Genomic DNA, 27,363 nt, shown 5'->3' on the forward strand with positions numbered 1-27,363 from the left:
GATGCCGATGGCGTCTATGCTTAAGCCGGGGATTAGGTCGGTGATTAAAAGGAAAGAAAGGGATTCTTTCCAGGTAGCCTTAATAAAGGCAGGTAGAATTTGCTCCTTGCACTACACTTTCACAAAAACACGTGTGCTCTGGTCGGCTGCCCGCTAGGAACTCCCTTTCTGAGGTCGTTGCTGTATACCCTTTTTCAAGGCGCTTGATTGCTGCATGGCAAAAAATGGGTTAACTATTCTGCCATTACTGTTCAGTGGTCAGTGGTAGCAACGATAGCCAATTAAAAATGTTTGGGAGACATTTAATTTAAACGTCAAACTTCTAAAATGGAGAGGCGAGTGATTTAAGCACGTGAATAAAAATATAATTAAAAACTTTGAATTTAAAAATATGTGAAATTAGATTAAGTAAACATGTATAGATTGCTAAAATTAAGCAGAACAACTTTAAATACTTGTCCTAGCAACGTTAGTAGAATGACCGGTTTAAGTGTTTCGGAAAAAACGTGCCTGTTATGTAAACAGTTAAATAATGGTTCTAGTAAGTAGGAAGTAAACACTAAATTGAAAACTACATATAATGGCTTTGTCTGTATCATATATTATAAGTTTATTCGTATTACCTATGTGCTTTCCTTTTCCTATTCCCCTATTTATAATCTTTTTAGATTGTAGAGAATATATTTTACGTTTTGTTTACTTTTAGATCATGTAAGAAGTCAGTCTACTATCATGAATCCAAATATAACAACCAGAAAGAAAGTTAAAAGGAGAAAATATATGAAAAAATATGCTGAGCTTGTTGTAGGTATGTTATGGACTGTTTTAGATTAGAGGTGGCGATTCACATTCAATGAATATATTTTTAGTGACCGATAAGTCGTCGTCACAACATAAGGCAACAGTACAGAAACTTACATCGACTGATATCAAATTATTGGCCATGACCAACCTTAATTTAAGCGAACTATACAAGTTGAAAGAATTGTCTAAAAACACAAATTATTTAGAGCAACATACGTACAATAATTTAAATGTTGTAGAAAATATTCCCAGTACTAGCAATAGTTCTAACGTTGATGATTTCAGTATTTTAAATGTCAAAGCTGAAGAAAAAGTATTATTGTGTAGCATACCAAGTTCTATTCCCCCTGCAGTCAGTGACGAATGTACAGAATTTGTAGACCCAACGATAGAAAATTGTGACAATACAAATACATTGCCAGAGGCTTCGGGTACAACATTAGGAGATTTGGATTTTGAAAGGTATTTTCTTTTCATTGAATATTTATATATATTTTTTAATTTGCTTTTCTATATGTTTCTTTGAGTGTTGTGTACACATTACTAATGTGCTGTTTTTTACATTTATAGTTTGAAAGTTGGGAGTACCTTCCAACCAGAAGAAAGCGAAGAGAATATTGTTGAAGCCGATGAAGTGAGAGAACCTGCCAGACAGATAGAAAAAACTCATCTTAGTCAAAAACATCGTGATGAAATTTCATGGAAAACCTTAGCATCTTACATTGAGGTTTGTTCTCATGAAAAATATCCTCAGAGAGGATTAAACGCTTTTAATTTCCATCGAGGCAGGGCAAAAAAAAATCTAGAGAAAAGTTTGGTTCTTATAAAGAATATTAATGTGTTTAACGCATTATTGAAAGGTTTTGCAAGTAAAGGCGTTTTTCCTAAAATCAGGGAAATACTGAAAATAATGGAAGAAGATGAGGTAGAATTGAATTTGCAGAGTTATGTAGCAATTTTCGAATGTCTTGGTCGGATCAGCAACGATAACTGCTATTTAAAAGACATAAAAAATTTTACCCAAAGTGCCCTAGCGAAAGGGATAACTTTTGACAAAATGATGAACGAAGGGATATTTTTGAATGATGAAAGAGAAATAGTTCTAAGAGCCATGAGGAGTTACGACCAAAATTACGTTCCGCAATATAGAACACTGAATGTTTCTTATAAAAACCATTTACTTAACCATTTGAACTGTGATATACAATACAATCCAGAGGATGTAAAATACAAGAATGATGGCCCCTTTAAACCTGAAGATATGGAAACATCCATCCACAAGCAAATTGCGATGGAGAGAGGTGGTTACGTTACAGTAAGTACTTTTTGTTTTTATGTTAGTAGTAATTTTGTATATATTTTTTGTGTATTTTTATTCATTAAGGGGGAAACCAAGTTAGGAGGCTGATTTACAGGCGTATCTCATGAATTTTTTTGAGTGAGGCAGATTGATTAGAATTTGACATTATTTTAGCAATATTTTGAATTACTTTTAAACATTTTTTCAAGTAATTTTTGCTGAAATTGCCAAAGTTATGGACTGTTGTCCACTGAAGGTCGTTGTCCGAGTTGATTGTTCAAGGGAAATATGGAGGTTGCAATTTCAATCTGAAAGAAAAAAAGTTTTTCTGCATTATGAACATGTTTTCGAAGAATATGAATCTTGTGGGTAAAAATTATGATAATTGAAGTTTTGATATGTGGATTTTCACCTTTTTTTTTTCACTTATTTTGAATAAAAAACACCTTTAAAATTATGTATCATCTCGATTGTTAGTTCATAACGTTTTGAGCTACATTTCCCGTGAATCAAAAAACGTCGTTTTGAGAAAAACGTGATTTCCGAAAACTAGAAATTTCAGATAGTTATCAATTATATAGAGTCCTTCTTTGCCATAGGCATCATTCTGAGCTTGCATCTGTTCTTTTCTTTGTTAATAAGTGACTAGATTACCTGAACAAGTGCTCCGCCCTACCTGCTAGGTACCCCGATGGGCTTTCGGTTTTAGGATCATAAAATTGAAACAAATGGGAATTTCGTTTTGAAATTTTGGCAGCGTATTCGTAATTAGAATACTAACAATTTATGAAATAAAAAAAAAAATCCGATTTTTAGAGCCTCCTAATGTGGTTTCCCCCCTAAGAATTGGATAAAAAGAAAATTTTAATTTTAAATTAAATTAAAAATTTCTAAATTACCTCCAATTTTGCACTAATATTAGTTTTCAAATATTGTTCTTTTAATTTTTAACAAAGTAAAATTATATTATTTTGTCCTATACCAAAAATCAGCCAGTATGTGTAGATTCCGCTTATTTGATCTTGTCTGAATGCGAGTAAAAATTAATCAGTCACAATAATTTTCGAAATAGTCATGCTATTTTAAATATTTAATTGGGATACTAATAAAAAAATTTCTTGACTTTTTCAAATATACCTAGAGAACCTGGAGACATCAGGGAATTCTTTGGTAAATATTTGGTATATTGGTTGAAACACAAAAGGGAAAGTTTCTGATGTTTCTCAAATTTCGTACCAGCTAAGAGGCGTATTGCACTTTAATAACAACTTTTTTAAATATCGCTTTTGTAAATATTGGAAAATATGGAGCATTTAAGGGGAATTTCGAGAAATTGGAGAATATACAGCATTTTCTATAAGAGAATAATGAGAATTTTCCTTATTCCCAAAAATATTTCTCTCATCTCTTGATTTTATAACAATTATATCTTGTATTCTCGTTTATACTTAATGGAATTTCTCCAAAAATAAATTTTTGAATATTGTACAAAACTACACCCTGTGTCTCTTTCCACATTTTACCTATATCTTAAAAATAGGAAAACAAACATTTTCCGATTGCATACAATTATGAAATTGTTAAAAAAAACCTTACATTATCAAGAATTTATTTCAAGTGTTAAAAAATTCTAGGTTAAAAGTATCGAGTGTCGAGATACGCCTTCAGAAGAAGTTCTGAGGTATCGCCAGGTACTGGATAACCATTACGAAATGTGGGCCGAAGCGGCACAGTCCGCTTTCAATAGGGATCTCGCAACTTTAACGGCCCACAGAAGCGCCCTAAACTTCGAACCTTACATGAGATGCATTCCCTTAAAAGATTATATCGACATTATCATCGACGAAGCGAAGAAAATTGCACAGGGCTCAGAGACTTACAGCCCGACAGTCAATATGCTCCACAGAGATATGGGGAGCAAGGTGTATGCGAGGTACAAAATATTGCGGAAGCAGAAAACAGACGTGTTGAGTAAAATCACTAAAATACATAGTCAGTACTGTAGGGATTACGCTGCGAGTCACTCTAATTTGGACGTTTTACCTACGCAAGAGGTGTATATGAATCCTCGCCAAAAGTGGCAGTGGATAGAGCACAGCCTTTACCAGGAAGGCCCCACGTTGTGGATGGGCCATCAGGAATGGGTGCCGACCATCCTACAATTCATCGGGAAGTTCTTATATCACATCGTGATGCACGATTTGAAAATAGATGTTAATTCTTTGAGAAACAACGACGAGCATAAGAATTACTTACCTGCATTTTATACGATATTCAGAACGCAGGGTAGGATTACCAAAGAAGAAGTCAAACCCCACCCCGTTCTCTCAAAATTGTATCGAGCCTCTCTCCCAGAAACGTTACATTTTCCCACATACGAGCTACCGATGATCTGTCCGCCTGTTCCGTGGACCTCGACACACGTGGGGGGTTACCTGGTTTCGCCCTGTGAAGTTATTCGACTGCCTACTCAAGCAATGTCGCAGAAACAAAGGTTGGGTGAGGTGGGGCGACGGCAACTCTATCCTAGTTTGGACTCTTTGAACCAGTTGGCCGCGGTACCTTGGAAGGTTAACCAGAGAGTGCTGGACGTAATTTTACAGGTAAGTAAATAAAATGTATTCATTAAATTTTGTTTTTTTTTTTTTAAATTTATTTTAATTTAAAACAATTGCTGTGGTACAATCGCTTTTTAAACAGTTGTCAACTGAAAACATATATGGGACAATCCATGTCAACCGGATCAGTGCTACGACCATAAAGGAGAATTTAAACGGCAAATAAAATTAATTAATTTTAAATTGTAGTAACCAAAAAAATCAACCTAGGGCTCATTTTAAAGCTTAGGGCGTCTACTTTCAAACACCGAGTGCGCCTTAGCAAAATCCAATATGGCGGCTCCAATATGGCGTCTGAAAGCTCTCAATTTTTGTAAGAAAAATTGAAAAACGCAAATAAAAAAAATCTGAAGTGCTATATATGCTTTCCAATGTATTGTATGTAACACGAATCCGGTATTAGAATCACATCGCATTTTTTTTTCTAATTTCAAAAAAAAATTGGTAGAAACCAGTAAAAATGTGCGAAAATGTACGAGAAAGAAAAAGAAATCTGCATTTTTCATATTTTTCTCTTCCTCAATGAGGAAATGTACCCGCTAAATCCAAATCCACTTCCAGAGTAAAGCTGGCATGTCTCAACTGTTTCTAACCTCAAAAATATTGATCACAAATCGATTTTTTAAATTTTAAAATCAGATAGCGAGTACTAAAAATTAAAATTAAATGTTGAAATTTGATGAAAATTTTTTTTCCAATGTATAGAACAATATTTCGTCAATGGAACAAAAAAAAGAACGTGTCAAACGAAGCACCCTAATATACAGGGTGTCCCACCGGGAACTGCGTCCATTGATATCTAGGAAAGTACTGCTCCGAAAAATTAAAAAATTTGACAACATGGCAATGTCCCTGGGGTAAACACAACTAAAATATTTAGAACTCTCTAGCACTTCCGGTTATACCTGAAGTCGACACTAACTTTGTTATTTTAAACGGGACACTATATATTATTGCATTTTCAGATTCTACTTGAAATTTTAAGGTCACTTTATTGAATATTCCCTATATCTAGGAGTTATAGATTTTGAGATATTAATTTTTAAAGAAAAAATTTGACAGAAGCAAGAGTCCGCGGAGATGCTGAAATAACAAACAAAGTAAAATAATCCTCATTAGTATAATTTAAACGATCCCCAGGCATTTTTATTTGAATTTTTGGCAAAAACTATTCAGACACAACAATAATTTGACAACTAACTTGACAAATGTCATATTATTTCAATTGTTTTTGGCGTGTTGTTGGTCATGGCCAATTTGACAACAGCTCTGATATGAGAAAAACTGTCCAGAAAATAGAAAACTGCAAATATCTCTAAAAGTGGTAACGTCAGACCTAACAATGATTAATTATATGGCTTGGAAGGAAATTTCAATCTGCATACGACAGATTAAAAAAATATATAGGGTGTTCCATATAAGTTAACAATGTTATAGCTGTTTCAAGTTATCAAAATGTAACAGCAAAAATGAAACATCTAGTATTAAATGTTTTCATTTGTTAGTATACCATAATGTAGTGTTACCTACGCCCTTTACAGGTACCAAAAATCCGCTTGATATCACGCTCCTGAAAAGAGTTACTAGCACATCCGCAGGCTCTTGCATCTGTCAAATTAATATCTCAAAATATATCACCCCTAGGTATAGGGAATATTTAATAAAGTGACCTTCAAATTTCACGTAGAATCCAGAAATGCAATAATATATAGGGTGTTCCATTTAAAATAACGAAGTTGGTGTCGACTTCCCGTATAACTGGAACTGCTGGAGAGTTCTAAATGTTTTAGCTGTGTTCGCCCTAGGGACATTGCCATGTTGTCAAATTTTCAAATTTTTCGGAGCACTACTTTCCTAGATATCGATCGATGCACTTCCCGGTGGGACACCTTGTATAGCTGGACCAAAACAGGATCAAGCCAACGAGAAGTGCACTTCTTGCAACGGATCAGAGGTTAATTATATTTCGCTTGTAAATTATTTAATGCTTTCTGAAAATAATCCAAATAAATTGCTCTCTGTTCTGCTGAAATTTATGGTTCTGCTAATAAATTAATTTATGAGAGAGCACAGTTTGAAACATAATAAAACAGTAAACAAAAACAGTGGAATATCTTTCACACTGACAGCACATGCAGATTTATTAGACTTAAGTTACAACAGATTTAAAAATAATACAAATAACGTCTGTCTTACCAAAAACGTGGATAACGATAACTACGCCTTCTTATTTCTAGGTATTCAACAGCGGTGGTTCATCTAGTTTGGATGTTCCAGAACCACCATCCTCTCTCTCTCCTCCTGAAGCAGTATTCGCTAATATGGACAAAGTTGAAAAATATCAGTTATTCAGGCAGAAATTGCAATATAAACGGAAGAAGGCGGAGATGTACTCCCTCTGGTGCGACTGCTTGTATAGGCTGTCGTTAGCGAATCACGTAAGAGAAAAGCGAAATGTTTTTAATTCGTACAATTCTAAATTATTTTCAATTACATTTTCTCATTTCAGTTTCGGAACGATGTTTTTTGGCTGCCCCATAACATGGACTTCCGAGGCAGGGTCTATCCTGTACCGCCTCATTTGAACCACTTGGGTTCGGATCTAGCCAGGTCTATGTTAATCTTCGCGGAACCTCGACCCTTGGGCCCTGAAGGCCTCGATTGGCTGAAGATCCATCTGATTAACTTGACCGGTCTGAAGAAACGTGACCCTATCAGCGAACGGTAATAATAAGATAAATTTACCTCAACATTTCTTTTAATTAATTGCATTTTTTAGGTTGAGATTTGCCAACGACAAAATCGACTTAATCTTAGACTCCGCCGACAAGCCTCTGACTGGAAAGAAGTGGTGGATGGAATCGGACGAACCGTGGCAGACTCTATCCTGCTGCATGGAAATCGCGGATGTCGTCAGATCTCCAAATCCCGAAGAGTTCCTCTGTCATTTGCCCATCCACCAGGACGGGAGCTGCAACGGTCTCCAGCATTACGCCGCTTTAGGAAGGGACAGCGCTGGTGCCCACAGCGTTAATCTGACCCCGTCCGAGGTGCCGCAGGACGTGTATAGTACGGTCGTGGCCTTGGTGGAAAAGAGGAGGGAGAAAGATGCTGAAAATGGTGTCGAGGTATGTTTTTTTTGGGTTTTATTTTTGTTTCCTCTTTATTATTTTTTTATACTATGGTAAAATATATAGCATATAAAATAAACACCAGACCTCCACATTTAAACATATTAAAATTTGAAATTCTTCTAAAAATTCTGAAAAGATTCAGGTGTATTTTCTAATAAAAAAGAGATATGATTCACATTTACATATTCTCGATTTAAATTGTGTTTTTCCAGTAAAAAATAAAGATGTGGAAAATATCAATGAAAAAATAAATATTTTAGTGACATTCTTATTTTTTTTACTCATTTTGAATGAAAAAGAGTAAATATAAATTGTTTTTCTCCTTCACTTTACCCCCACCCCCCAGAATTTGCCATCCCAAATACCTTGAACAATTTATCCTGTGCACCTCGATAAATATTTGTCACCATGTCTCATGAATGTGATAGAAAAAGTTTCCGGGATAAGTGCACATTATTTTTATACAAGTCCATTTACTTTCCTTTGGCATTATTCAGAGCTAATGGCGAGGAAATAGAAAGCGATGTAATTATGTTTTTTTTAAATTATTTTTGTTTATTTTGAAATTTTTTTTTTGATTTTGTAATTTTTGTTTCAATAAACAAATGATTGGAAGGCTCGAGTTTAGGTAGGAATGCCAGTCAGAATCGAAAAAAATTTCACAAAAACCGAGTGCTTTATTCATCATTTTTTCTTATAGGGTCTTGATCAGTATTGCTTGATGTAACTACTATTAATTAACATATTTTAGTTTTATAAACGTGTCACATAGCAGTAAATGAACTAAAAAAAATCGATGTGTTTTCTAATGAAATTTGAATTTTGATAATATAATGTATTAATAAACAAAACTTGACTTGGTCGATATCCAATTTTCCTGCACAGCTATTTTTAATAAAAAATTAAAGTTCAATTCAATTCAAAATTCAATTCAATTCAAAATTAAAGTTCAATTCTAAATTACCTGTTTATACCTGTCTACCTGGTTTTATGCAAGGAACAAAAATGTCGACCAAACTTTGGCATATTGTACTCTAAAAACTCTAAAACTCAATAACTACATTCAGGAAAAAAAATTACGTCTTTAAATTTTTATTAAAAATAGAGCTGTGCAGGAAAATTGGATGTAAACCAAATCAAGTTTTGTTTATTAATACATTATATTATCAAAATTCAAATTTCATTAGAAAACTCGATGGGTGAAGGTCGATCTAAGTCAGGATATTGTACTATTGTTTCTTTAAGCAATTTGGGTCATTTGATGTTACAGAAACGTATTCAACAGATAAAATATGCGCAATAAAAAGACCTACAAAATGCCTCCCGAGAGATTAAAATCAGATAAATTGTTTAAAAGTTATTGCAAAAAAAACATAAAAAAACGTGGAGAAACAGCATCATTTTAATTATCCATAACTTGGTTGTTATTTTATATACAGGGTGTAACTAAATAAGTGTAAAACATTTAAGGGGGTGATTCCTCATCAAAAAAAAGATAGGATCTTTCATATAAAGAAACTTCATTGGAGCATCCCTTGTTAAGATACAGCCCCTTAAAGGGGGTACATAAAATTTGTTTAACAATTTTTTTCACAAGCACTAAACAAGTTACAATATTGAAATTAACCTGACATTTTCTACTACCAAAAAGACACTTAGCCAGTAATTTATTTGGTTTACCCCATGGTTGTAAGGGGTGGAAAACGCAACCCCTAAAATTTATTTCCAACGTAATTTTTTGTCTTATTATTTTTTTACCATTTAAAAATTTATTTCCGATAGCCTGTTTCATTCTAAAAAAAAATGTCTCTTGAATTTTTTGCCCAAATTAAACCAGTTCGCAGCAAAAAATTATTTTACGAACAACTACAGAGATACATCGTCATAAATGCGGACTGGATTTACTGTTATTTTGTAGTTACTACCTGCATTAAATGATTAAAGGGGAATAATCAAAACTAATTTAATAATAACAAAACATACAACATGTAGAAATCATAGTAAATGTTCAATATGTCTACCTTCAGACATTACGCATGCGTCTAGACGTCGGCGCATTGAGCCACGTATTCGCTCAAATATTCCTGGAGTCTCTCTAATTACCCTGCACGCATCGATAATGCGGTTTCTTAAGTCCTCTACATCGCGAACAGGAGTACGATAAACCAAATGCTGCAAATGGCCCCAAGTAGACAAATCCAGAGGATTGAGATCCGGGGATCGAGCGGGCCAATTCTGTGGTCCTCCTCGACCTATCCACTGATTTGCATATGTTTCAGTTAAATGCTGACGTGCTACTTGACTAAAATGGGCGGGAGCCCCATCATGCATAAAAACCATATCCCTTCTGACGCCCAAAGGAACTTCCTCCAGCAGTACGGGGGGATGCACTTTTCTTAAAAATTGAACGTATGCCTCACCATTTAATCGAGGAGGTAGAAAATGAGGCCCAATTAAATAATCCCCAATAACTCCGACCCACACCTTAAGAGAAAACTGTTCTTGATGGTTAGTTTCGACAATAGCGTGATGGTTTTCATCAGCCCATATGTGGTAATTATGAAAATTAATAATCTTGTCCCGAGAAAAACTACATTCGTCTGTGAATTCGATCGTCTTCAGAAAGTCACGATTTCTTCTAATCATTTCCAGCATCCAATTGCAAAATTCAAGACGGTTCGGAAAGTCTCGCGGTAACAGTGCCTGTACTCGTTGCAGATGGTAAGGGTATAAGAGATGTTCCTTTAAAATTCGAAATACCGTCATATGATCAACATTTAGCTGGAAAGCAATCTTTCTAGTACTGGTAGTAGGTTGTTCTTCTATCAAATTAAGTACTGCTGCCTCAAGCTGTGGTGTTCTTACTTCTCGATGGCGACCACAATCCTGCGTTCTTTTGTTGAATGAACCATATTCACGTAATCGTTGATGAAGTCAGACAAATATTCTATGTGAAGGATGCTGCCGTTGAGGATACATTTCAGCATATCTTGTAGAAGCTTCTAACCCATTCCCCTGCGACAGACCGTAAACGTAATGCATATCAGCCATTTCCTCATTTGTGTATGCCATTTTAATAACAAGTGAATTATTAAAGTAACAAATTAAGAACAGAACAATACACAATTAGTATTACTTCAATTTCAAAAATTTACAAACTGACAGCTTGATTCCAATTTAATTGTCAGTATCGCTAATGGCGGCCTACTAGATAAATTAGTTTCGTATTTTCGTTTTATGGCGATATGTATCTTGTTCGTAAAATAATTTTTTGCTGCGAACTGGTTTAATTTGGGCAAAAAATTCAAGAGACATTTTTTTTTAGAATGAAACAGGCTATCGGAAATAAATTTTTAAATGGTAAAAAAATAATAAGACAAAAAATTACGTTGGAAATAAATTTTAGGGGTTGCGTTTTCCACCCCTTACAACCATGGGGTAAACCAAATAAATTACTGGCTAAGTGTCTTTTTGGTAGTAGAAAATGTCAGGTTAATTTCAATATTGTAACTTGTTTAGTGCTTTTGAAAAAAATTGTTAAACAAATTTTATGTACCCCCTTTAAGGGGCTGTATCTTAACAAGGGATGTTCCAATGAAGTTTCTTTATATGAAAGATCCTATCTTTTTTTCGATGAGGAATCACCCCCTTAAATGTTTTACACTTATTTAGTTACAACCTGTATATGCCTAAAATTTGTGAGTTTTATTGTTGTTCAAAATTGTGCGAAAGATGGGCACTGTGGACGCAATAGTTTTAACCTTCTGTCTCTCCGAAAGTTATTAACAAAAAGAGTGTTTAGACAATCGATTTTTAAAGCTTAAAACCTAACTTAGCTTTGTATTTAAATGGAATTTTAATTTATTGCCAGGGTCCCTTTTGATTTTTACAGAGGCGCTGTGATTTTTTGAAAAAAAAAGTAAGTCGGTTCCAAAAGGGCGTAGAAACTTTTTTTTTTTAAATGTGTGTTTTTAATTGGCTATACAATCACACTTTTTTTAATTAAATATTTGAAGATAATCTAAATGTTTATTAAAAAAAAGTAGTAAAATATAAAATTTTTAATGTAAAAATCAAAAGGGTCCCTTGCAATAAATTAAAATTCCATTTAAATACAAAGCTAAGTTAGGTTTTAAGTTTTAAAAATCGACTATCTAAACCCTTTTTTGTTAATAACTGTCGAAAAGACAGAAGGTTAAAGTTATGCAAATTTGCCCTTGACAGGATAAATAAATAGAATTTTGCAAAAACTATTGGGCCCACGTTGCCCATCTTTTGCGCAGTTTTGAAGAATAATAAAACACGACTTTTAAATATATTTATTTTTCCAACAAATAATAACCAAGTTATGGATAATTAAAAAATGCTAAGCAGCATATCGATATTGTAGTTGCACTGTGAAAGAGTAATAATTCAGTCTGTGAGTTTTGGTGTTTGTTCTATGGGAAATAATCTACATTAAATTTTGAAATCTGTCCCATCAGTTAATAAAGTGCAGTGCTTTTTAATAACAAATTAAAAAAGATCTCTAAGAAACGTCTATAGAGGTATTTATGCATTTGTGCACTCATAGTAATGGATATAAATGATAAGAAATTCTATTTAAACGCCAAAAAGAAGGTGACAAAAACCAAGTCTTTATCTTAAAAGTAAAAAGTAGCAATATAGAAACAAATTTTGTTGTTCTAAAAAAGGAAAGTGAATTTAGCATATGGAACGTGGAATGGAATGTACAGTGTGTAAGAGAACTTTGCAACCTTCTAAAGATGTAAAAAATCCTTGTACGCCTTGTGACTCGTGCAGAAATTTAATATGTAATGATTGCTCTGAGCTTTCGAGCTCGGAAATTAAATGTTTAGCTTTACGAACTCGTTTATTGAAATTTATATGCAAAAAATGCAGAAATTATGAACTAACTGATTTTTTACGGAATACAATAAAGGATAAAGATCAAATAATAGATGACAAAAATGTAATTATTAATATGCTACAAGAAAAAGTCAAACAAGTTGAAGATAAACTTGCAAGTTTTACACAATTATCCTATGCATCTGTAACTAGTGCACCAGAGGTTAATAAAAGGAAAGAAAATCAGCCAAAGATCATTATTAAGCCAAAGGGGGAACAAGATAGTAGAAAAACTAAGTCGGATCTGGACAAATATATTAATCCTTCAGAATTAAAGATAGGTATAAAGCATTTTAAATCTACCAAATCAGGTTCTATCCATATCACTTGTCAAACAAAAGAAGAGACTGATATTTTAGAAAAAGCAGTAAAGGATAAACTAAAGGACAACTATTTAATTGAGCAAACAAAAATGAGAAAGCCAAGAATAAAAATTGTTAATTTTGATGGTAACATGACTGCAGATGAAATTGATAATAGTATTGCAGAACAAAATAATTTGGCAGGGGTCATTAAAACAACATATATTAGAAAAAAGAGTAGGGACCATCATACTATCTATTGTGAGTGTTCGGCTACTGCATTTAAACAAGTAATGGTTGACAGAAAATTATGTATTGGATGGGAAAGGTATTCAGTATATGAGGATTTGGATGTGCCAAGATGTTTTAACTGCCAGGGTTTTTATCATAAAAAGCAAGATTGTCGTAACAAATTAACATGCCCAAGGTGTAGTGAAGAGCATGAGGAAAATATTTGCCCTAAAGTGAAATTGTGTTGTAAAAACTGTGTTATTTCTAATGAAAAATTTAATACAAATTATAATGTTGAACATGCTGCCTCAGACCTGTCATGTGCCAGTTTAGAATTCCAAAAGTTGCTGTTACAAAGTAAAACGGACTATTCATTGGTATAATGGTACTACTCAATGAAGATTTAATTTTGCAAGAACTCGAATGCGTCGGAGGAAATCGCATGGGAAGATATGTTGGTATTAATGACAGTAAGGTACTGTTTGAAACAAATGCTGTTCTTAGGGTCTTTCATCTTAATATTCGTAGTATAAGAAAGAATTTTGATGAATTACTTGCTACTTTTGTAACCTATGAATTAGATTATAATTATGATGTTATTATCTTAAGTGAATGCTTTCAAGTGGATTCTATAGATCAGTTTAATATTCCTGGTTATAATACCTTTTACAATCATGCGGATTTTAATAAAAATGATGGAGTTATAATTATTGCAAAAAAGGGTCTTGAAACTTCAATCCATAATAAAAAGTTGGAAATAAGTGGGGTAACACTAAGCATTATGGAAATCAATATTGGTAATGTCCTTTTTAGGATAATTGCATTATATAGACCCAATCCAACTAATATAGGTGCTTTTATCAATGATATTGATGACTATTTAGACTTAAATAAAGCTGATGCCTGTTTTCAACTCATAGTGGGCGACGTTAATATCAATATATTAGAAGAAAATGAGTATGTGAACAATTATGTGTCAATGTTAGCTAAACATGGATTTGTGCCCTACATTCAATCTCCAACTAGAACTACAAAAGAATCTACTTCATGCCTTGATCATATTTTTGTAAAACGTAATCAGGGTGTCAATAGTTTTAAAATTGACTCCTATATACTTAAATGCTCCGTTACTGATCATTATGCTGTCATGATACATTTTAGTAAAGATTCTATAAGTTATGACACAATCAAGCAAATTAATACTAAAAAATTTTCTAAAATTAATATTAATAAATTCATTAATTTGATTAAAAATGAAAGTTGGAATCATGTTTTGCAATTAAATAATTCTCAACTTGCTACTAATATATTTACTGAAACATATTTAAAAATTGTATCTCAGAGTACTTATACCAAACCCACTAATAATAAAGTACCTAAGAAAATCAAACCTTGGATTACAATTGGTCTAACCAAGTCAATAATAATTAGAGATAAAATGAAAAAAAGACTGACAAATAGTTATTCTCAGGATTTGGAGATAGAGTACAAAACATATAGAAATAATTTAAATAAGCTGTTAAAAAAATGTAAGCATGAGTATTATAAAGATATTATTTTACTTAATCAAAACAATATGAAAAAAATTTATCAAGTAATATCTGAAGCTACCAATGAAAAATCTAAAAATAATGCATGTTCTTTTAATATTGCCAATGAAGATGGTCAACCATATGATAATAATAAAGATATGTCGAACTACTGTAATGAATATTTTGCTAACATTGGTATTAAAATGGCCAACAATATAAAGATACCTGATGACTTTTCTTCTCAAATACCGCCAATTAATAATTCATTGTTTTTAACGCCTGTTACAGAAAATGAAATAATATTACAAATAAATTCATTGAAAAAAAATTCGGCTCCAGGTATGGATGCAATTACTGCCGAACTTATAAAGTCATCTCACAAGCAGATAGTTCAGCCTATTACACATATAATAAATTTAATTTTTGCCACTGGTATTGTGCCTTCTCAATTTAAAAGCTCTATCATTACTCCTGTATTTAAAAATGGTGATAATACGAGAATATCCAATTACAGGCCTATTAGCTTGATAAATAATTTTGGAAAAATTTTTGAGAAATGTCTTAAAACTAGGCTTGTAAGTTTTCTTAAAAATAACAATATATTGAGTCCACATCAGTTTGGTTTTTTGGAAGGTAAAAGTACAGAGGATGCAATGTATGAAGTAGTAAAGGAAATCACAGACAATCTGGATTCAAGTAGAAAGTGTGCTGCAGTGTTTTTAGACTTGGCTAAGGCATTTGATACAGTGCCTCATGACAAGCTTCTTAATGTGCTGCATAGTTATGGAATTCGAGGAAATGTGCTAAAGCTTTTTACTAGTTATTTAACTGATCGAATGCAATATGTTAGAGTTAATAATTGTCTTAGTGATCCCCAGGAAGTTAAAATAGGTGTGCCACAGGGCACTGTTTTAGGGCCCATACTCTTTATAATATATTTAAATTCTTTGTTATTCTTAAATACTAGTGGTAAAATACTGTCATATGCAGACGATACTGTAGTCATTTTCTCTGGTGATACCTGGGATACAGTTAAAGAACAAATGGAACGTGGCATAACTGCTATTAAAATATGGTTAGATGGACATCAGTTATCTCTAAATGCTGGTAAAACCAAATACATAGCATTTTCAATTACCAGCAAAAATAGGCCCAACTATGATAGGATTAATATTGAACGTTTCAGCATGGTAATAAATGAAGTATATTCCATAAAATATTTAGGTATCGTAATTGACAAAAACATTAAATGGGAGCAGCATATAAATAAATTAACAGCGAACACTCGAAAACTGATTTTTAGATTCTACAAATTAAGAGATATCTTAAGCAAAAAAATATTACTTATAGTTTATAAATCTCTAGTGGAATCCATTTATCGCTATGGTATTCTGGTATGGGGTGGTTTATATAATACGACTTTAAAACAGCTATCTGTTGTACAAAATTATATATTAAAAATCATTTTAAAAAAAAATAAATTATACCCGACCAGTTTACTTTTCAAGGATGGAATATGTAATATTAGATCTTTGTATTTCCATTCATTGTGTACAAATGTATTTAAAAATGAAAAACAGTTGATAATGAATGTTAGGGTAACTCGGAGTATGTCAAACGAAGCTTTACTAACACCTTTTAATAATAAAACCATAGGTTTGAGATTTGCGACACATTTAGCTCCCAAGACATACAACTTGTTACCCTTAGAAATAAGAAGAACCAAAAGCTTTAAAAAATACTCGCACCTCTGCAAAACATACATAAGTAACAACTATTTGTCTTTTTTGTCATTGATTGAATAATATCCTAGCTAATACGAAAGATGATAATAATAATTTGAATTTTACTCATATTATTGTATATACAGCATATACTTAATGGATTTTGTGCTTGCACAATACAAGTGTTAATTCACTTAGGTGCAATGTGTATAACGTTTTTGTTTCTTTTTTTTCTTCTTAGTGTTAATTTTAATATACTGTAATTGTACTTATTTAATATACTGTAATATACTTGTAATTGTTTAATTCTACGTTTTTTGATGTTTTTTTTTGCAATAACTTTTAAACAGTTTATCCGATTTTGTTGAACATGTTTCTCTAAAATCGATAGTTTTTCCAATATATTGGAAAAACTGATTTTCGATCCAAATTGTTTAAAAAAAAAACAATGTTGCTAATGAAAAAAATTTACTCACGAGATGAGACACCTTTTCTACTGCCTTCCTCTGCACATTTCAACAAGAAAATAGCGGACGTCAACTCATCGATGTTCAAATATTATAGCGACATGACTATTACTATGAAATGAAAGTAAAAGTCGTGTTTACTTTTAGATTGCCAAAATTCTCGAAGGTTTTGTTAAGAGGAAAGTCATCAAACAAACCATAATGACGACAGTGTATGGGGTGACTAGGTTCGGGGCTCGATTACAGATCGCTAAGCAACTGAAGGATATAGACGATTTTCCCAAGGAGTCTGTGTGGGCAGCATCATCCTACTTAACAGGTACGAAATTTGATTTGTCGTTTAAATAGGACATGGGACAATTTTGACACTTTTGGGCGAGTTCCTCGAATTTCTCAAAACGGCCTGAAAAAAAGTAGTTCAGATGTCACGGATTCAATATAAAAAACTGAGAACAAAACAAAAATAACGTATTTAATAAATAGCACAAAACAAGACTAAAAATGAAAAGTGTTATCTAAGCAAGTATTGATTCCGATTTGTGATTTTTGTTTTTCAATTTTTTTCAAAAACCAAACTCGAAACATATCAATTACTTAACTTTTTGTCTACATCTTGAGGAAATACGGGAATCTCCTGAAAAGTCTCTCAATTGGTTCATCCCGTACATACTTCAAGACTGATTTGTTTCATTTGTGGATACATATTTTGAATTTATCTCGAAGCTCTTCCGTTTAGTGAGTTGTTTTGTTTAAATTAATTTGCAGGACGCACCTTTGAATCTCTGAGGTCCATGTTCACCTCAACCAGGGAAATCCAGGACTGGTTCACGGAATGCGCAAGACTGATATCCGCCGTGGGATGCCAACACGTGGAATGGGTCACACCGCTTGGCCTGCCTATCGTACAGCCTTACTTTAAGTATAAGAAATTGAGCATGCCGAACATGTACAGCTCTTATCCGATTGATAAATACGAGTAAGTGAACATTTTGAGTATCTGCATACATCGATCCAGAAAACCTGCCTCCACATCTGCAGATGTCTGAATAAATGACACCCATAATATTCCTGTTTTTTTTTTTGGTAAATTCTGTACATATTTACATGTTTGACACCTTTCGTAGGAGGCCGAACGTGATGAAGCAGAAAAACGCCTTCCCTCCGAATTTCATCCACTCCTTGGATTCCAGCCATATGATGCTCACGTCCCTGCACTGCGAGAGAGCAGGCATTACTTTTGTGTCCGTTCACGACTGCTATTGGACGCATCCGTCTACTGTACATATTATGAACAAGGTAACTACGTTTTTATTTATTAATTTTTTTACAGCATGGTCTGTTTTGAAATGGCTTGGAATAGTAACTCAATCATTTTTAAATCGGCCATAGGCATATTAGCTTTCTTAATTTTTATCGAGATATGATACACTTTACTGCATTGTGAATATATTCAAAAATCGAGAAATAAGTTAAATTACTGAACAACATGCGATTTCTCAGACGAAAAACGATATCGGGGAAAACGTTTTAAAGAGTAAGTATAGTACTTTAAGACCCCATTAATGGTTTCTGCAAAAAAATGGATCTTTCCATGTAACATAACCTCAAAGACGTCAAAAAATCGCGAGTTTGGCACTTTTAAGTTAGGTTATCTCCAAAACCAGGGTCAATTGAGAAATTTGGCTAACAAGGAGAAGGTAAGGTAGTCGGATTTTTGTAATTTTTGATATTTATGGTACTTGTAGTTTGGACTTTGAATAAGAATTTTCCGAAGTAGTTTAACGCAACGTTCATAAATTACCGAGATAATCGATTTTGAAGTTATACCTGACAGTTAAATCCACTAGATATGACACATTCTTCAACTGGGAGCGTGGCCTAATTGGTAGCGATAGGGACTGACAGTCATGAGATCGCTGGTTCGAGTCCGTCGCGTGATATTTTTTTTTTTCAAAACGCACCATATGGTTTTTTATTATTTTTTTCATCTCGAAAATTATGAACAAACGAAATATTATAATAAACACTTATGTATATGTAGGAATATTCTTCAAATATTTCATTAAAATGCACAATTGGTTGTTAAACAATATTTATTATGAATTAACAATAAGATTTCATTAAAAAGAAAAACAAACGAGGTCAGGTAGGATATTCTTTTATTTTATATTTATGTTAGTATTTGACATTTTACGCAGTGTGGCACGAGCCAGAATGGTAGCTATAAAAAAAAATGGGATGCAGAAATTTTTTAAGCATCTAGCTTCCTTTTCTTTTTCTGGTCTCGAAAATTATGAACAAACGAAATATTATGAGAACTGTATGTAGGAATATTCTTCAAGTGTTTAATTAACATTTTAACCAAGTTTTTGTGGGTCGTCCATCGTGTTTAAAAAAACCGCTTACAAAACACACCTGTTCGGGCATAAAAAGTTTCGGTAAATTCCACAAAGGGTAAAGAAGCATTGAAACTGTGTGATGAAAGAACAATCTTTCAAAATGTTAACGAAATTTGCTTCGACGTTGATATTTTGAAAACAAAATGAGCCTGTAAAAACATAACATTTACATGACATACTAGATGCTTAAAAAATTTCCGCTTCCCATGTTTCTATGATAACTATCATTCTGGCTTATGCCACACTGCATAAAATGACAAATACTAAAAATAAAATAAAAAACTTACGTGACCTCATTTGTTTTTTTTTTTGAGAAACTTTATTGTTAATTCATAATAAATATTGTTTATCAACCAATTGTGCATTTTAATGAAATATTTGAAGAATATTCCTACATATACATAAGTATTTATTATAATATTCCGTTTGTTCATAATTTTTGAGATGAAAAAAATAATAAAAAACCATATGATGCGTTTTGAAAAAAAAAAAAAATGTCACGCGACGGACTCGAACCAGCGATCTCGTGACTGTCAGTCCCGAATGCTACCAATTAGGCCACGCTCCCTGTTGAAAAATGTGTCACATCTAGTGAATTTAGCTGTCAGGTAAAACTTCAAAATCGATTATCTCTGTAATTTATGAACGTTGCGTCGAACTACTTCGGAAAATTCTTATTCAAGGTCCAAACTACACGTACCATAAATATCAAAAATTAAAAAATCCGACTAACTTACCTTCTCCTTGTAAAATCCTGTCGGCCTGTGTAATCGTTTCTATCTCTCGGTTATGTATAAGTGCGGGTACATTTGATACGTTACTGTAATGAAAATGGCGAATGGAAAGGGCCTTATGATTTGTGTATTATTTGATTTCTTTTTATTTCAGATTTGCAGGGAACAATTCGTGGCCCTGCATTCTGAGCCCATCCTGGAGGACTTGTCTGAATTTCTGTGTGAAAAATTCAGTTATAGCGAAAGGTAAGGAAACATGCATAGATAAAGATATCGATATTTGGAGCCTTCATAAATGATTGCACGGTTGGTACTGTCGGCTAAAAATCCTTCAATCTTAGCGTCACCAACATTAATGATTCATTTATAATGAACAATAACAAACCGTTACGCGTACGCTCGAGATAATGTGACAGTGGAGGCTCGTGACATTGAGGGTAGGTGAAGCATATTCATTGATTGACTAAATAGAAAAAAAAAACTGCAGGCGAAAATTTTCAAATTTTCAAGGTCAAACGGCTTTAAATGTCTGGAAATTCTTAGTTGCATTTGCAATATTACCGAAAAACTTATGTTCGTGAGAAGGATTTTTATTTAGATTTTATAAAAAATAGAAACAATTAAACACGGCATACAGAAAAGTTTTTTTAAATAAACACTTCCATACAACCACTTATATACTCCGAATGCCATTCATTCCGAAACATTCGAATATACACTTTGTCTTTTGATTTCCCCCTTTTTGCCCCCGATTTTCCATTTGGAATATGGCGTTTTCAATAAAATACATACCTACTGGATCATACATACGAAACATTTCTACAATTATTGATTCAAAGCAAATATTAACAAAGAACCGTTAAAGTTAAATAATCGTTAAATGCAGGCGATGGGCGATGACGATGCTGCTTCAATTTCCGCGTCACTCATTCTCCTATGCCCTAGTTTACTCACACGTTGGTTGCCTCGTTGCCAAGACAACCACCGTAAACAACGCTGCAAAGTGAAGCGAAATACAATTTGATTTCAATCCGTGTCACTTGCTTATGCTGTACATGGTACGAGGTTGATGTTCGCGCTCCACGAAAGCAATGTTTTTTTAGAACACGTTCACCGCGCAACTATTCTGTTTATTTCTGCGTATAAAACAAATAAACACTATACATTTTCAATATAGAATTATACCTAAATTATAAAATTATATAAAATTGAAAATAATTTTAAATTGTAGTAATTGCACAACCAAACGGAAATTTTAGGTGAAGCGGTGCATCACTTGCATCACCTGGCGAGCCGCCACTGTAATGAAATCGCTGATTGGTTCGATAAAATCTTTTACACCAATCACCAACTGGTGAAACAGAATGTTGTGGTTTATTGTAATCTTGACTTATCGTTTTAATAATTTTTAATTAATTTTACCGAAATTTAAATGTCAACAAGAAGTAAATAAAATTACTGTTCAAAACAAAATTTCTGGCTTGTAATCACTATGAAGGCTCTGTTTAAATACAAATGACTTCTACAACAAATATGTATTTCATCTTTTTTTTTTGACTTGCAAGTTTTCTGCAAAAAAAAAAGATACAAAATATATAATGAAGTGGATTCAAAAAATGCATGATAAAATTATTTTTCTAGCAATTTATAAATACAAATACATAATTGATCCTATGAGATATAAATAATTCCAATTTACGATTTGTCAATAAACTGAGATATTTCGTTGCTATTAAATCTAGTGTATTACACATACATGTAAACTTAAGTAACTAGCGGCTATTATTGGTTGTTATTGGCACTGCCATTTTAGCAAAATGATAGATGATAGAAATAGAATTGACAATATAAATGTAATGAAAGTTCCTATTTCTAAAATTTCCAATAAAGACATCACATTCTGTCGCATGCTAAATAAAAAAATAATTATACTTCAGTGCCAAAATAGCAGGCAATGACTCGTTTTGAACATGTAGATCCATGCGAAGCGTAATGTGTGGGAATGTTATTCCATAGGCATATCATTTTATAGGGTTCCAAGAATTGTTCAATATAGAACAACAAATGGATGTGTAGTTTTTCGGTATAGACAAGATTACCGCGACCAACTTTGGACTGGGCATAGCCTTAACGTCCTACTCCAGAAAGTATAAAGCATTTATAAGCAATATTTAACAAAGTCATTCGTAACATTGTCATTCTATTCATTGCAGCTTTTGCTAAGCTTTTAAATATGATAATAGATGCTTAAATTTAAGACTCCGTTTAACGACTACTTAAGATGTTCTTTAATTTCAGACGTGCTTGGGGTTTGTGCGGAAATTGCACAAGTAAAGTAATAAAAGTTACTAGAAGTTACTAGATTTCTGCGGCGTTGCTGCCATAAACATGTACATGGTTAATGGTTGTTCGATGCAATACCTTAACACAATCAACTTGACTTTAAAAACATCTTTATTAAGTTACACTGACACGGGGGCGATTGCGAAAAAAGAAATAAGTGTTTGTAACAGTAGTGCCAAGTGCAAATGCCTAGATGAAATGAGCAGCACATTTAAATTTCCATTTCCATTAGGAAAAAGTAAAAATTGTGGTTTGATTTATTTGTCTCTACTGCCAACTATTTTGTACGCTATTTATTAATTTTGTTTTTTTTTATAGGTATGTTTATATCCAATTTTATACAGGGTGTTCCTAAATAAGTGTCGCAACGGAACACTGTATATTCCTCTTGTAAAAAGAAACATTATTTTCCTCTTCCATTTTTCTCTCCGGGCTTTCGTTTTCATGATACACGGTGTTAAAACTCATTTTTTAAAAATTTTTTGCCAATATCTTAGGAACCGTTTGAACTACAGGACTGAGTTTTTGTACATGCATTACCACTATTAATAGCTACTTTTTCGCACCCTTCCCCAATTCACTGAACATGCCAGTGGTGGAGATTTTAAGGTATCGTAAGGGTTTTTCCCCCCTAACTTTTATGCCACTGGAAAAATTGACATTTGACAGCAAATTCTGAAGCGCCAATAAAATTTACACAAAAAGAGTTCTCTTGGTTCATTGCTCTAAAGTCAACCGTGTTTTCAAGAAAAATGACTTTTTATGAACAAAAACAAACATTTTGCTAACGTTTCGAAAATCTTTTGTAATTCAAAAGATAGATAGTAATAATTAACACAAGTTTAACGAAATTCAACAATATTTGCAACAAGTAGCTATTAATAGTGGTAATGTGTGTACAAAAGCTCAGTCCTGTAGTTCAAACGGTTCCTAAGATATTGGCAAAAATCTGAAAAAATGTTTTGACACCATGTATCTCGAAAACGAAAGCCCGGAGAGAAAAATGAAAGAGGAAAAAAATGTTTTTCTTTTCTTGAGAAATATACAGTTTTCCGTTGCGACACTTATTTAGGAACACCCTGTATAGAATTTTGCTTTATACGAATATCCTATTCATTATGCGATTCAATTACGCAATAATATTGTTTAAACTCTCTTGTAATTTTGTACGTAATGAACTGTATGTTTCAGAGATTTCACTGGAGATGGATCTGTGCTTGACCTGACTAAAAAGAAATTAAATAGGGTGTTGCAACAGTTACCAAAAACGGGCAGTTTTGACATTAAACAGGTTTTAGATTCTGTTTACTTCTTTAGTTGATTGCTTTTAATATGTTTTAAAAAATAAAGTTTTTTTAAATGTTATCCTCTTTGCTTAATGCAGACATTAAACCTACCCTCTCTTTTCAGCAGTGAGAGAAAATTGCTATTATATTTTCAAAACTTGTGCAAGGCAAGTTTGTGCAAATATTTCTTTTTATAATCGTGTTTCATGAAATATGAGTTTTCTTCATGAGCATTCTGCTTGTACAGCGTTTTGAACTTTTTTGGAAACCATCATCCACAATTTACTTTTAAAAAGGCTCTATAGCAAATAGGCAACCAGCAATACATTTTTATAGATGTTATTACACAGTTTGTCTAAATATGAATTAACGCACAAATAAGAGACTCCCCATTTTAACTAAGATTTTCTATAAAATGGACTTAGTTTGAAACTCATTTTGCTTTTTGGTGTAAAGAAATTTGTAATTTATGATGCTGCTTGTTCAAAAGTGGCAAATTACAACTTTCTTTACAACAAATAGTAATTTGAGTTTCAAACTAACTCCATATTATAGAAAATCTGCATTAGAATTGAGGAAAGTCTGTTATTTGTGAATTGATTCATATTTAGACAAACTGTAATAAAATCTATAAAAATGTATTGCGGGTTGCCTATTTGCTATGAGCCCTATATAGACCTAGTAAACTATGGACTGGCCCTAGAAAGAGAGGTCAATCACGCTGATGTGTGCAAGGCAGATGAAGCTAGTTGAGGCAAATACCGGTAAAATAAATGATGGTACACGAGTATACCGGTACAAAATGCTGTAAACAAACTTTGAAGTAAATGTCATGCATTGACATTATTGATTGATTTCTTGAATTTTTGTGTGATTTAGTTAGTGTATGTGATAGATTCGTAAAAACTAAACATGGTGAAGTCGTGTTCTGAGATTAATTTGCTTAGAGACGTTTAAGTGGAGAAAAAATTAAATTTCATAGGAAAGAAGTTATGACGGTACCAACATGTTTATACTTTTTGCAACTTTCTGAAAAAACTGACCAAGTAGAGTTGTCTCTGATGACAACATATTAGATTAAATTATTTCCCCCATCCTCAAAATAAAGTGTCATTTTAACATCAAACCGAATATAAAGAAAAAGTTTTAACTGAAATGTGCTTAGATGTGCTCCAGCAAAAATTCTCTTCAAATAATATGTTGAACGAAGAAAGCATCGACATAGTTTCAATTTATGCAGTTCTGCAAAGCAAGAAAATATGAAATATTTAAAACAACTACGTCAGAAGAGCTTGCAGTAATGTTAACCAATCGAGTTTACGATATGAGGAAAATAAATGGAGAAATACATAAAGAAAACATTATAAAAACTATTTGGAATATTATAGCTAAAATAATTCAAATATTGTACTGTAATTAGGACAGTAATATAATAAAACCCTTTTACATTCCTACACTACTGGAAAAAATGAAAATTTTTTGTCTTAGTCTATATTATCTTTATAGTCTTTGAATACGGCCCAACAGAATAAAAAGGGTATGGTTGAATTAAATGTAGCGCGTTGCAGTCGAAATTCTGTGAACGAAGCTTAAGCCCTTACTAGCTCCATCTCTCTCGCACACGTCTGAGCGATTGCCGTTTATATAGGTAAAATGACAGTTGGGCGAGTCCAGTAGTTTATAAGGTCTATGGAGCCCTCTTAAAATTTGTAAATTATTTCGATTAGTTTTTCCCCCTAGTGACAATTACGGCAATTAACCAAAGAATTTCAAAGAAACGGTTCTAATATAAAGCCCCATCTATTGAACAGATTTCAAATAAACTAAGAAGCAACCGTAATGTGCTTAGAGAACTGTAGTAGCTCTTGGTTAGCTTAGCCTTATACCGAATAGATGGCGCATTACGCGCATCTGTTAAGATAACTGTAATACCGCTGAATTCAATTATTATTTAATTGAGCTTGCGCCTTATAGATGGCGCCTCTTCTCAAAAATTTATAAGGAATTTACACTTTTACAACACTTCTTGATAACCTTGATATGAAATTATTCCTCCCTGGCCTGCATTAATTTTTCACATTGTATAGATTTGTTCATCAGTGACGGCGACTAGTTAAAATCTAACAATCTCGGAAGTCAGCAACTCCACACGCCTTTGGACACTGGACAGTCAGTCAGTCGATTTTTCTTAAACATTTTAGACCTCAAAAAAATCTGAAAAATTTCCCATTGGCTACAACAGAGCTCTAGCGACTTTGAAATTGTAATCAGTTCCCTTCTAGTCTTCGAGGTTTTGGAGATTTTTTATATTTTTCCTCAACGAACGCACTTAGACAAAAACTATCTCGGCGTGATTATCGGCTTTCAATTTAATTATTCTAATTCTACGTGTCGCCATCTACTGCTTAGGCATCATAATATATTAAGAGATTCTATCTTGAGTGTAGGTAGCTGTAATATTGCTATAGGTATCTGTAATACGCCTGCTATGTGACAGAATTAGTTATGTCCTTGATTTGCAGATGGCGCTTTCGTATGTTAGGGAAATTAGTTTTGATATACTACGCCTACTACGCCAGTTTTCAGTGGGAACCAATTTGTGTGTTTGATGTATGGTGACTATGGTGGGAACATTAAATAAGACAGTTATATTAACATAATATTTATTAACGTTGTATATACAGGAAAAAATTAAGGCACATTATAAAAATACAATACACTGGCCTACATAATATCTATATTTAAATATAATAAATTCTAGTATATTAAGTACAGTTGTTACAAAAAATGGAAATACCTTTTAAAGTTTTTAATTAAATTAACCACAAATACTGTAAAGTATAGAGCTATATAACTATTAATATAAAAAAATATGGCCTATAAATAAAGTCACTTTGGTGACATATATTTAGAATATCATACAATTCACCATTTTATTATTTGAGCAAATAAAAATATGGGAAAACGTGGAAAAAATTTTAAATTGGGAAAAATTATACTACAAAGTAAATAGTAAGGAGTTGGTCGCAAAATTACGATAATCATACACAAGCCTTTAAATTATATAGGTACATGTGTTGAATACAATTAAATAAGTAATTAATTATAAACTGTTTTAATGTTTCTTGAATCATTAAAATTTACTCTGTAGTATTAATTATCCCTCATAAAATAAAATTGTGCATACCAAAACAATTTTTTTAAAGATTTGATGGTCGAAACAGGGTCATAGCCAGGCACAGTACAGTCCATTCTACAAATTTTGCTCGACATAGTACAGTGATCAAAATATAACAAAGTTGTTCAGATTAGTTGATCAAATCACAAATATAATTTGTAATTCAAATTAAGGGGTGTAGTTTTGCGAAAAAAATGCTTTGTTACCCAGATACAGGGTGTTGAAATTTCATTCTCAGATTTCTTTAAAAAATATAATAAACGTTATGCCGCTCTGTGAAGCACAAACATTGAGTCAGTCGCTGACCGTCTGTTGTATGCTCCCTCGCTTATTAATTACATCGCGAGTGACAATTTAAGAATCTAAGACGATCGGTACATAGAATGGAGCATGTATTATATTG

General features: G+C 32.8%; 1 protein-coding gene across 1 annotated transcript; it reads left to right on the forward strand.

The window, feature by feature from the left end:
* Positions 1–323: 323 nt before the first annotated feature.
* On the forward strand, positions 324–23,861 carry LOC108915807 (DNA-directed RNA polymerase, mitochondrial). The gene is made up of 13 exons (XM_018721944.1): positions 324–541; positions 707–808; positions 870–1,266; positions 1,375–2,119; positions 3,739–4,707; positions 6,960–7,160; positions 7,232–7,446; positions 7,502–7,850; positions 17,168–17,339; positions 17,786–17,996; positions 18,145–18,316; positions 20,308–20,399; positions 23,688–23,861. Exons 1-13 carry the CDS (start codon positions 415–417, stop codon positions 23,815–23,817), a joined length of 3,882 nt encoding a protein of 1,293 aa, XP_018577460.1. The 5' UTR covers positions 324–414; the 3' UTR covers positions 23,818–23,861.
* Positions 23,862–27,363: the final 3,502 nt, after the last annotated feature.

The sequence above is a fragment of the Anoplophora glabripennis genome, unplaced genomic scaffold (assembly GCF_000390285.2).
Source record: "Anoplophora glabripennis isolate ALB-LARVAE unplaced genomic scaffold, Agla_2.0 scaffold950, whole genome shotgun sequence".
NCBI classification, from domain to species: Eukaryota; Metazoa; Arthropoda; class Insecta; order Coleoptera; family Cerambycidae; genus Anoplophora; species Anoplophora glabripennis.

Bases quoted from the DNA above. Each gene is read 5' to 3' on its own strand.
- LOC108915807 (XM_018721944.1), top strand. From the start codon at position 415: ATGTATAGATTGCTAAAATTAAGCAGAACAACTTTAAATACTTGTCCT. The intron at 2,120-3,738 runs GTAAGTACTTTT...AAAAAATTCTAG, and splicing joins AGAGAGGTGGTTACGTTACA to GTTAAAAGTATCGAGTGTCG. The intron at 7,447-7,501 runs GTAATAATAAGA...TGCATTTTTTAG, and splicing joins CGTGACCCTATCAGCGAACG to GTTGAGATTTGCCAACGACA.